At 42.0% G+C, this 12319-nt stretch overlaps 1 protein-coding gene across 1 annotated transcript; it reads right to left on the reverse strand.

Annotated features, from left to right (window-relative positions):
* On the reverse strand, window positions 1–7090 carry LOC137268593 (potassium voltage-gated channel protein Shaw-like). Its single transcript, XM_067803165.1, has 3 exons — window positions 6813–7090; window positions 5402–5623; window positions 1–2468 (listed from the first exon to the last, which is right to left on the reverse strand). Exons 1-3 carry the CDS (start codon window positions 7032–7034, stop codon window positions 1485–1487), a joined length of 1428 nt encoding a protein of 475 aa, XP_067659266.1. The 5' UTR covers window positions 7035–7090; the 3' UTR covers window positions 1–1484.
* Between the last annotated feature and the right edge of the window lie 5229 nt (window positions 7091–12319).

Below are 12319 nucleotides of genomic sequence, written 5' to 3' on the forward strand. Positions count from 1 at the left end.
TGATTGCTTTGTTGTTTTATTTACATCGTAAGACGCACCAACAATGTAAAACCCAAACATTTCTATAGCAATGCCGTGATATCAAAGTGTTATTCATGGTATCTACAACATACGTTAACAATAAGTAGAATACGCAGTGTTAGTCATGGTATCTACAACATACGTTCACAATACGCAAGAATACGTAGTCATGGTATCTACAACATACGTTAACAATAAGTAGAATACGCAGTGTTAGTCATGGCATCTACAACATACGTTCGCAAATACGCAAGAATACGTAGTCATGGTATCTACAACATACGTTCACAATACGCAAGAATACGCAGTGTTAGTCTTGGTATCTACAACATACGTTCTCAATACGCAAGAATACGCAGTGTTAGTCATGGTATCTACAACATACGTTCGCAATACGCAAGAATACGCTGTGTACGCTGCAGTGCGTCATAAAGTGAGTTCGTTTCTAGAAGTATCCAGTAAAACGAAACACATAACGTATGTATACGCAGCTAGAATAAAAACTAAACAAAAATAGCATTTGATTGAAATGGGATGTGACAAAAAGTATTACGAATGTTATCAAACCGTCACTGGGCTCAAGTCCAAAACATTACTGTGATTTCCGAGAAAATAAATCGTCATCCAGTAACTATATTGTGTTTGTGTCATTTGTAACCAGCATCAGTTCGCGTGAACAAGCTTGTCACATTATTAGTATTTAGTACTGGTCAGCTCTTATATAACATCGAGTTAGATGTTGCCAATGGTGACCACGAGAGGAGAGCGTAATGCTCCATGACGTCCACGGGGGCTCTGGGTAAGAGTTCAGGTCCGATGCTCATTACCTCAGTCACTGACCCGTGAAGGTCCCGGAGTAGAATAGGCCTTCACCAACCCATAATTGCCATAAAAGGCGACTATGCTTGTCGTAAGAGGCGACTAACGGGGTCGGGTGGTCAGACTCGCTGACTTGATTGACACATGTCATCGGTTCCCAATTGCGCTGATCGATGCTCATGTTGTTGGTCACTGGATTGTCTGGTCCAGACTCGTAAATCTAAACTCACAACACTCACCCTACCTCAGTCACCAGAGTATAGGCTTGATATGGAACTGTGAATTGGTTGATGGCATGTCAGTGTAGCACGCTGTACAATTCACTATCTGACTTACTGACAGACCACCATCCCTTTACTGTTATATGCTGAGAGCGGTGTTGAAAGGCAAACATCCGTTGTACAGATCCGTGCCTGTTATATTCGGACACTTTCGGGTTCCGTAGCGTGACGTGTAGAATGGGTAGTCTTTGAGGCGCTCGTAACAGCGTTCTAGCGCTAGAAGAAATCTCCTGATATGTTTTCTGGTATGCCACGTTATACATTTGACAAATCACTCTCTGACGTATTGACGGACCACCGCCCGTTTTCTGTTCATTGTAACATGCTGATAACGGTGTTGAACGACAAACAATCCGTTGTAGTTCAGTTCTTGTTTGGGACATCTTCATGACTAGTCTCCTTCTGTCTTGGATGGAATACAACAGGCTGAACTGTTGAAAACGCGATACGTGGTTCGCTGTTACTAATCTTGGTTTTTGCTTGGTCTGATGTTTCTTTAGCGATGGAATAGAATGTTATGAAGTTGTTGACAAACAGTGGCATAGTTATTGCCAGTACCAAGATTCCCATGCAGGCACATATCACGCCAACGCACTTAGCAAAAGCATTAGAAGGAGTTACGTCCCCATAACCAACCGTTGTCATGGTGATCACCGCCCACCAGCACGCTTCTGGTATGCTCTGCATGCGTTCAGAGTCGACGTAGTACTCCACTGTTCCAAAGACGATGGAAGTAATGACAACTAACAGAGCCATAAAACCAACCTCTCTGAATGAGGATCTGAAAGCGTAAACCAGAACCCGAGCCCCCGTGATGTGCTTCGTCAAATGGAAGAGCCTCAAAACTCGAAGGACCAACATACCTTCAAGAATATCTAGGTACGAACGCTGGAATTTCTCCACGGCGGACACCTGCTCAACGACGACCTTAACAAGAGCTGATACAACTGCCAAAACGTCGATGATGTTCAGTAGGGACCTGAAGAAACGGAATAAATTTGGGCAGCAGAAGAGTCTCAACATAAGCTCCAGGGTGAAGAAGGCGGTGCAGATGTAACTCACTAGTTCCATGTTGTCGTTCTTTACATGGACGTTTGTGGGGAGACTGAAGTTACCAAGGATTTCTCCAGCTGTTTTGTTGTGTCTCTGAGTGATTTCTTTTATCACCAAGGGGTCAGACCCTTTGTCCGCTAGCCTGATCTTGTCGTAATTCTTGTCGAAAAAGTCTTTTCCGAAGTATTCCTTCCAGTGCACATTCTCCAGAGTTCCCTTGAAGTCAGGTACTGTTCCCAGGACAGTCAGTAGCGTAGCTGCGACGATCACAATGCAGGACATCACGAAGTATATCTGTTGTCAATAAAAACAAGACTTTTTATTATCAATACGTGTATATAGAATAATATTTTATTGCCTTTTACGGATTTTGTGTTACATAAACAGAGCTGCTTACAGAACATAAATTGAGATATAAGTTCACGAATTTAAGTACATGTATCGTTACGTTTGTTTAAGAGAGACATGGTACTTGGAATAAAGGATTCCGAGCTCATAGCTGGAATTTTGTAGGGGCGGCCTGACCGGATGAGGTTGTATGACTATTTCAAGTAATGAGTTGGGTCAGATTTTTTGCACCTTGATTCATGATTTGCTGCTCAAATATTGATGATAAACATTCAGGTTTGACCCCAGCGATTTTACTTGTGGTGTTAGCAATTTTGTCTATTTTAGATTTGAGATTATCTGCGAGAGATTCGTAACAACAATGGAGTGAGTGAGTTTAGTTTTACACCGCACACAGCAACATTCAAGCTATATGGCGGCGATCTGTAAATAATCGAGTCTGGACCAGATAATCCAGTGATCAACAGCATAAGCATCGATCTGCGCAACTGGTGACCGGTGACGTGTGAACCAAGTCGGCGAGTCTGACCACGTGATCCCGTTAGTCTCGTCTTACGACAAGCATAGTCGCCTTTCATGCCAAGCATGGGTTGCTGAAGGCCTATTCTACCCGGGACCTTCACGGGTCACGAACAATGGAAGGGAAATGCTGGAATACTCTGAATAATGTCACATGGAATCACAGATGGGTTAGCATCAAAAGATCTGAGTTTACGCATGAGAACGTGGCTGATGCATGGTGTATAGAGCTCCAGGGTTCCAGATCAGCTAGGAAAGTCATACTAATGGCGTTTGGATCTTTTGTGACTCGTGGAGGTCCCGGGGTAGAATAGGCCTTCAGCAATCCATGCTTGCCATAAAAGGCGATCCTGCTTGTCGTAAGAGGCGACTGACGGGATCGGGTGGTCAGGCTCGCTGACCTGTTTGACACATGTCATCGGTTCCCAATTGCACAGATCGGTGATCATGTTGTTGATCACTGGATTGTCTGGTCCAGGTCCAGGCCCGATTATTTACAGACCACCGCCATATGGTTGGAATACTGCTGAGTGCGGCGTAAAACAAAAACTCACTCACTCACTCACTGGAGCTTGTGTATTTAAGATGCGATATTAGGAGATATACAAAGAGGGCGATAACGAGGTGAATATCACTTGTCCAAGTCCATAAGTCATTGGGACAACTGAAACCGAAGTCAATAACTGATTCGTTTATTTCAACAGAGATTCAACCTGATTTTCTGATTGATCAATTATTACTTCTGTGAACCTTCTTGTCTGCCATTTTCGGAAAGGGAAGCAACTTTGAATCAGTATCGTCACAGGGACGCAGCGATGCCTGCTTGTAATAGTTGCAACACACATGCGAGATAAAGAGTTTGCATTATGAGGCTGCCATTCTATTTTTAGCCCAGTAATGTTATAACAGAGACCATATCGGTATATGGTCTCTGGTTAAAACAAGTCGAAGTGGCAATTCAATCAGCAAGATGAAAGGAAATTTTGTAGTCAGACAATAAAACCTGTTTTCAGACGCATGTTAATGTTTTTCTCAGCAAGCATACCAGTTTGGAATACTCGTAAATCATTGATGATATTGTGACAAGTGACAGGTTTATTTGCAAATAATGTCACATAGACCTTAGAGCTTGCAGAATACGTGCATTGAAGGATTACTTTATTACTAAGGCTACAAAAGCATTTCTCGTTTGGTATATCCAGCAATGAAACTGTTGGAATGTTTTGGTTATTGCTTTTGGCTAAACGCCACACACTAGCAATATTGCACCTGCATCATGGTGTTATAAGAAATCGAATCTGTCATTGTGGACATGGATCACCAGTTGGGGGCTACGATGCTGCACGTGAAGCTTGATCACAAGTCGCCCGTTACGACGCTGGTTCAGTTTGTTGTATTACGCCACACACTAGCAATATTTCAGCTATATAAATACGGTCTGTAAATAATCGAGTCTGCATCAGACATGAGTGAGCATCGATCCACGTACGCATTTGGGATACGATGACATGTATCAACTAAGTCAGCGAGTCCGACCACCCAATACCGTTAGTCGCTTCTTTCGACAAACATAGGTTACTGTTCGTCAATTCTGACCCGGACCTTAGCGGGTCATGCCTGTTACGACAAGCATGCTTTTTATAGTACATTGTTGCGAAAACGCATTTTCAGTGTGTGTATTGATGTGTAATACCCATGGAATCCCAAAATTGAGATACATTCATTCATGTCAGATAATATACACTGTTTTCTGACGTATTGCTCAGCAAGCATTTTACTGTGGAATGGAGCACAGCGGTGTAATGGTTAGCATGCTGGTCTCTCACGCCAACGGTCAGGGTTCGAATCCTTTTGAAGAAACCCGTGAAGGTCCCGGGGTAGAATAGGCCTTCAGCAAGCCATAATTGCCATAAAAGGCGACTAACGGGATCGGGTGGTCAAGGTCGCTGACTTGGTTGACACATGTCATCGGTTTCCAATTACGCAGATCGATGATCATGTTGTTGATCACTGGACTGTCTGGTCCAGACTCGATTATTTACAGACCGCCGCCATATAGCTGGAATACTGCTGAGTGCGGCGTAACACTAAATTCACTCACTCCTCCCCGTGGAGATGCGCATTAGAATTGGTCTTCAGTAACCCATGCTTGTCGCAAGAGGCGACGAACGGGATCGGGTGGTCACAGTTCGTTGGCTTCGTCGACACATATCATTTTATTCTAATTGCATAGATCAGCATTCATGCTGTTGACGCCTGATCCAGACGCGATTATTTTCCGACCGCTGCTACACAGCTGGAATATTGCTGAGTGCGGCGTGAAACTAAACTCACACCCTCGAAGGAAAACATCAACCAACCTTTGCAATTGTTGATGAAAACGGCTGATCCATGACCCTCCACAAACGATGTCTTCCCCACGAGAAGGCTGACATAGTCTGCCTCTTTGCCTCAGTGGACACCAGCGCTGTCTCTTTCTCAAACTCGTACACGTCATTCTCCTGTCTGTGGAAGCCTGTGAGCGCACGTCGACAACACGGCTCGACGTCGTCAACGGTGAAACCCCAATACTCCAGCTCCTCCTGGCGATACAACGACATAGCTTTGTGGCATTTCAGAAGCTGGTGCAATGATTGCAGGTTCAATACGATCAATCTCACTGTCATTTTGTTTAATCGTCGTGTATGGTACAAGTAGACTGTAGATCAAGGAGTCGTATGAAACGGTGGAATTGAGTAAAGCCGTACTCATTCGTTTACCTGTAGAGTCTTGTGAAACATATGCTGTTGGTCAAGCTGCCTCGTCTGATGCTATAGGCATGAAGTCGACGTTCAAGTTCAAAGGGTTTATTGCATGAAAGGCCATTAGCCTATATACAAATCATAGATGCAATGTCTGAGTCTAATTCATGCTGCTGTAAGCATTCATTCAATTGTTAGAAACATTGATATTAACATTCAGTGTGCAGGTAGAATAATCATACAGTAGAATACCTTAGTTTCAGTGAATGATGTACATATAATGTCAGATCTGAAAAAATTGCTTCATTTTTGGAAAAACGGTTTAAATAACATGATTTGGACAATAAAGTTCGCCAAGATATTTTCTTCGCAGTAGCTTAAAAGTTGGGCAGAAAAACAGGAAATGGAATTAATCTTCAATTCCAGAATTACACAAAGGTCATAATAATAAGACTTTTCTATATCACGTTTTCTACTTCATTGATCATTAGACTTGAAAAACCCGGGCGGTGGGGTAGCCTAGTGGTTAAAGCGTTCGGGTTCGATTCCCCACATGGGCCCATTTTTCTGGTGTCCCCCGCCGTGATATTGCTGGAAAATTGCTAAAAGCGGCGTAAAACCAAACTCACTCACACACTTGAAAAACCCAGCCTAAATCGAACAACTGCGTTTCTAATGTTTTACCTTGAAGACAAGATCAATATTTTTCAGGTTCCAAAGTATCTCTTAAATAGACATAGGTGACATAACGTGAACTGTTTCTTAACGTAGATGCCCAGTATTACCTAAAGTTACCAATGAAACGTTGTCGAAAATCGGTGATGAACGTATTAACATTTTCCAAAGATTGCGAGAGCGCTGCATATACAAAACCAAGAGAGAGGAGTAACATAGAGATGTGAGAAGCCCAAGTGACTTTACCAAGACCATCATAATTCAATAGCATGTTGTTAGCAAGGGAGGCGATGTGCTGGCATTCTTAAAATTCTCATCCAGAATCGAATACACTTTACATACACAACCCACTTACCTGTACAGCCCCGAGACATACAGAAGCTGGTAGGTGCAGGTGCCCGGTCTGATGGTACCCAAGGACTGACTTGAACACAGACGTAGGTCTTTGGAAGAACACTTCCCTCTTTGTGGATGACTTCAGACGTCCAAGAGTAGACTCAGGGAATCTGGATAAGACATCCTTTCCTATCTGGAACCTGCGCCCACCCACGTTGACGGTGATGATGCTATCATCCATGTCTTTGCCTCAGAGGGTGTAGACCGTCTCTCTGCGTTGTCGGCCAAAACACAAACCTATATCAATAAAGCGAATTCCATTATCACAATAAAAGTTTCACAGGAAAAAGGCACAAGAACGCCGTTGCAGAATGACGTCATATTTGTCTCAGAATTGTTCAACGCTACTGAAACGAAATGGAAAAAATAAAAAAATGCACTTTAAAATGCTATTTGACACCAAATTTACAAACGTTATCTTCACACAAAAACCTTGGGTAACTAAACGCTGGGTACTAGGCTAAAACACACGCTGAAAATTGCCAAGATACAATCTGATACCCCATGTCCCGTTTGTTCAATATTTCGGTACCATCAGTCATAGATGTGTGCGTTCATTCACCTGGCAATTTAAAAATAGTGTTGTTGAAAATAACTGATTATGTTTGAATTGATAATGTTAATCAATACACCCTACAGTTTCGCCGATACGATGTCATCAACGCTATTTTTGTTGCAAACACATAATACGTTTGTGTGAAATAGATAAATATTTCTTTATCACTCAAGGTTAGCAAAATCTTAACCTAAAATGATATTAAAGATAAAAATTACTTTTTTTCGTCTTATATCTTCGAAAACCCCTAACACTGGGATACTTCATTCGAGATGTTTGAGTCGAACTTCTGTTATTACCAAGCTTTATTTCATTATAACCGTTGTTTTCTGTTCTAGATACTATGTTGTTGTAAAAACCAAGTTTTAGTCGCCTCCACGATGTCTTTTAATTTTTAAGGCAACATTCAGCTCGAGGTTCTGCCTCGAAAAAACGATTATGTTTATCTTCCGAAAACGCCCACTGTCAATGGCTTCCTATTAAAACTCTTCACAAACACATTCAGATATATACATCGATAATTTGTGCTGTTCCTCGGCAACAAACCCTACTGCACAGTCAGTTGTTAGACGGTGAACGAGTTGTCAACACGAGAGCGCTATAAAAATCGATTTTAATCTGAACAAAGTCGATGGATATCTCGTTGCTAGTGAAAAATATCCAAATCCAAACAAACATGTACCTCTAAACAAGGACACCAGGCGAAGGTGTTGGGAACAGGGACACTGCTGTTTTAATATAAACAGTGAGTGAATATTGAGTAATATCACGGCGGGTGACACCAGAAATGCATTTCACACTGATCCCATGTTAGGAATCGAACCCGGGTCGTGAGGCGTAAGGAGCGAACGCTTTACCCACTAGGTTCCCTCACTGCTCATTCGTCAAAAAGAATTCTGCTGCAATACCAGGATGAGTGAGTGAGTGAGCTGGGTTTTTACACCTTGAGCATTTTACATTTTATACCCTTGCACACTTTACATGCTTTTCGCGTTTTTAATCCTTGTAACACTTTACATCCTTGTCACGCTTAACACCCTCGTAACATTTTACACCCTTATCACGATTTACACCCTTGTCACATTTTATACCCTTGTCGCGTTTTACATTCTTGTCACAATGAATACCCTTGTCTTGTTTCACACCCTTGTCACATTTAACACCCTTGTCACGTTCAACCTCCTTGTCATACTTAACAGTCTTCTCACAGTTTATACCAATGTCACATTTAACACCCTTGTCATATCTTACACCCTTGTCACATTTTACACCCTTAAAGAGGTGTCAGTGTATGCATATTGACGTGCAATGGTAATAGATGGTGCAAAACGAATACTCAAAAACTAATTATATTTGGTGAAAACGGATAAACAACTTTTACAATTTTACAATAATGAATAGAACACTGGAGACACTCGTCATCCACATAATTTGTCTATAAGATCAATATACCTTTTTCTGAGTTTCTGCAACATAAAAAACAAATTCCATGAACACAGTGTCATTTAGAAAGTTGCCAAATCAACATGTATTTGTGATTACACTTTCTCAGTAAAGTACAAATTCTAGTATTTTGGGGGGGTTAAGTCCAATCAAGGATTCGAACCCATCAAACAGATTCACTCTGTAAGCCTGAAACAAATTCAACTGCCATAGGGGTGTATCTCGGCAAAATCCACTCCTGCTAAAACGAGTCAAACATAGACACAGTTTACATGATTCATTAGGATCCCTTTCAACGATTCCAACTTCGCAATCAAGTTCAACCCTTAACACAAGCTAATGTCAGTCAAAACGCTAAGATCGGTTTGCTGAAAGGTCCCAGGGAATTCGATCAACTCACATCAAGTGTTTGATACTCACCCTGAAAAGACCCAGGCCCAAAGGACCCAGGACCAGAAAATGTTGTGGCCTGATCAGAATGTGTAGGCTCTGTATTTCTATAGAAGTAATGCTCTTGTGGCTGAATAAGCTGTCGGCTATAGAGACCTGCAGAAAACAAAAGTTGTGGGCCCGATTGGTTTTCAGTCGGCTTCGGGCCTCAGTACCGACGTTAATTTCGAACGCTGCAAGCATGTAAGGCGTATCTGTAAGACAGCAGCAGTTTGACCTGCCGCGTTGGTGCGTATATTCCAAATCAAGTCGTAGTATGACGGGTCAAACACAGACATAGTTTACATGCATTACGATCCCTTTCAACGATTCCATCTTAGCATCAAGACAATGGTTCAGCCCTTAACACAGATTTACGTTGTCGAAGTGCTAAGATCGCTCTGCGTAATAGTCACAGGAAGTTTGCGCAACTGACGACAAACAAGGACTCGCTCACCCGAAATACGACGGCTGTCTGTCTGCGATGTCAACACGTCAGCTCTACATCCCCACCTCGACCATCCTCCTGTCGCTGATTCCACCACCACTTTCTGGCCAAGTCACATCTCCCACCTGGATGCGTAATTACCCATAATTCTCCCGAGGGTGGAAATGACCTTTGCCCTCACAACAGTACCCTTAGCTGCTGATGGCGGATACACACGCCTGTGTGTAAGCTACTTTGTCTATGAAAATATGGAAAAATCAATCCATCAATGACAAGCTTTGTTCCACATTTTCCATGATCGTTCTCCGGGTGCTTCAGTCATGGCAAGTAATGTGCAACTACAGTGAATTTGTAAAGTAAATTAGCTTTGTATTAACGTTTATGTTCCATTCCCCAAAGAGCTGTAACATTTTTGTTCATCAAAATGTATGATTTTTTCTGTTTGTGTATTTTGTTTATTGAATTCCTGGTTCGTTATTTTGTATTTGTCAAACCCAGCAATGTTGTCTTCCACCAGGGAATTGCATGTTAACAGAAGGTTATTGCGGGAGGTTTGTTTTCATCGAGTGTTGTGTCATTGATTATGTATAAAGGCACTGGTTCTGTAAACTAGGGAAGTCACTGCTTCGCAGAGTGGATGTTTTCACCATATGTCAGAATTGCATGTGAATAATCGGATCAGATAAACCAGTAGGTGACATTATGAGCACCACCAACGATGCCTGGAGATGAACACCAAAGAAGATAGATTTAGGGTCCATCGTCTGGGTGTCGCCGAAGTAAGCAAGCCAAATTCACCCAATTCTATTTACGACTAGGAATAGTGATCTGTAGAGCTATTCTGACCCAGACTGTCATTTGGTTGCTAGGTAAGGGGTTTTTGAGGTTGCTAAATGGGGTTTATCACCACGCTGAAAATCTAACAAAAGCGTATATGTCTCTTTTATAGATGATTGGCAAAGTCTGTGTTCAGTTATTTACACTGAAATCATCGCATCTGCGTAATGATATACATCGGTCTCCTTATATCATCTTCACCGATAATATATTTTGTATATATCTGATGGATTAATGCCACACGTAACCAGACAAGTCGCCTGTCGACATATGGATGATTGTTAGTCTCAGATGGCGCTGGTGGTACAGCGTAAGCAAGACTTGCACCAGAGTTGAGACTGCTTGTACGCTGCTTTATTCCGCCAATATTACGGGGGTGGACACCAGAAATGGGCTTGACACACTGTGCCCATGCGGGGAGTCGAACCCAGGTCTTCGCAGTGACTAACGAACGCTGTAACAAGAAGTCTACCCAAACGCCCCTTTGCACCAGAAATACAATCACAGAGATTTGAGAGTTTACAATTGTAAAAATTCTACACATCGTACTGGATTGCCCTTACAAAATGACAGGATGTTCTGCGTAATGACACGGACTAAAATATCGTACGAATAGTTTTGTACAAGTTTATGTACTGTTTGACTCCTGCATCGATGTAATGTTTTTGTGAAATAATGCAATCCAATGAACAGTGTTTTGAGACAGTGTAGAGAACAACGTTAATCGAATACAAATCGGTTACATGGGGACACACGATATAATAAAAACCGCCATGATGCTTTCCTGACAATAAGGTAATGCCATATAAAAGCGGTATGGCGTATAAAGAATAGGGCAATGTGAAGGGAGTATGTAGTTTGGTTAAGTGGTGTTTCATGTTCGTCGATCGACTTGAAAACACAACGTTTTTTTTCTCTTATTTTTAAACAACAACAACAACAACAACAAAAAAACAACAACTGGTGCTGTAAATGTTTTCTTCGATAGTGAAGGGTAAACAGCTCCACGACTTGACTGCTTGTTAGATTACAGTTGTGACGTCATTCCATTGTTTGCCAGCTACAATATTTTATATGAATGGAGTGATGTGCACCGGTTTCAATTGTAATACATTGATAGTTCGTACTCTTTGGATTGCATTTGGCTCATAAAAATGCCAGCACTTTGAATGTAATTTAAATGGGATAATATGTTCGTAACTCTCCATTCCGTAAAAATAATGGCCCCGAGGCCCTTAGAACATTACCCAATACTGAAGTGTTTAAATCATGCTGCCAATCACCGTTACTGAGAGTATGTCAATGATGCATGCATATCTTATGTACCACGGAACAGCGCCGTTATAGCATTAAACTATTGTTGCTATTTTGAGCTGTTTACTGGACGTTGTTTGGTGCAACAATGATTAGGAACCTGCAGAGTTCTTGAGGCTAGTTGCGGACATTATTCAGCAACACAACAAAATGTGAAATGATTATTGCGACAGGGATGTTTCTTTCTTTGTTGTTTTACGCCGCACTCAGCGATTTTCCAGCTATATGGCGGCGGTCTGTAAATAATCGAGTCTGGTCCAGACAATCCAGTGATCGATATCATGAGCATCCATCTACGCATTTGGGATACGATGACATGTGTCAACAAAGTCAGCGAGTCTGACCACCCGATTCCGTTAGTCGCCTGTTATGACATGGGTAACTGAAGATCAATTCCTGACCTGGATCTTCTCGGGTCACACCAGGAATGATCTGCCAG

This window comes from Haliotis asinina, chromosome 16 (assembly GCF_037392515.1).
Source record: "Haliotis asinina isolate JCU_RB_2024 chromosome 16, JCU_Hal_asi_v2, whole genome shotgun sequence".
NCBI lineage: Eukaryota > Metazoa > Mollusca > Gastropoda > Lepetellida > Haliotidae > Haliotis > Haliotis asinina.

Excerpts from the sequence above, each read along its gene's own strand:
- LOC137268593 (XM_067803165.1), bottom strand. The coding sequence starts at position 7,034 with ATGGATGATAGCATCATCACCGTCAACGTGGGTGGGCGCAGGTTCCAG. Across the intron at positions 5,624-6,812 it reads TATGTCTCGGGGCTGTACAG|GAGGAGCTGGAGTATTGGGG; the intron begins GTAAGTGGGTTG and ends TTGTATCGCCAG. Across the intron at positions 2,469-5,401 it reads TTTCATCAACAATTGCAAAG|ATATACTTCGTGATGTCCTG; the intron begins GTTGGTTGATGT and ends TATTGACAACAG.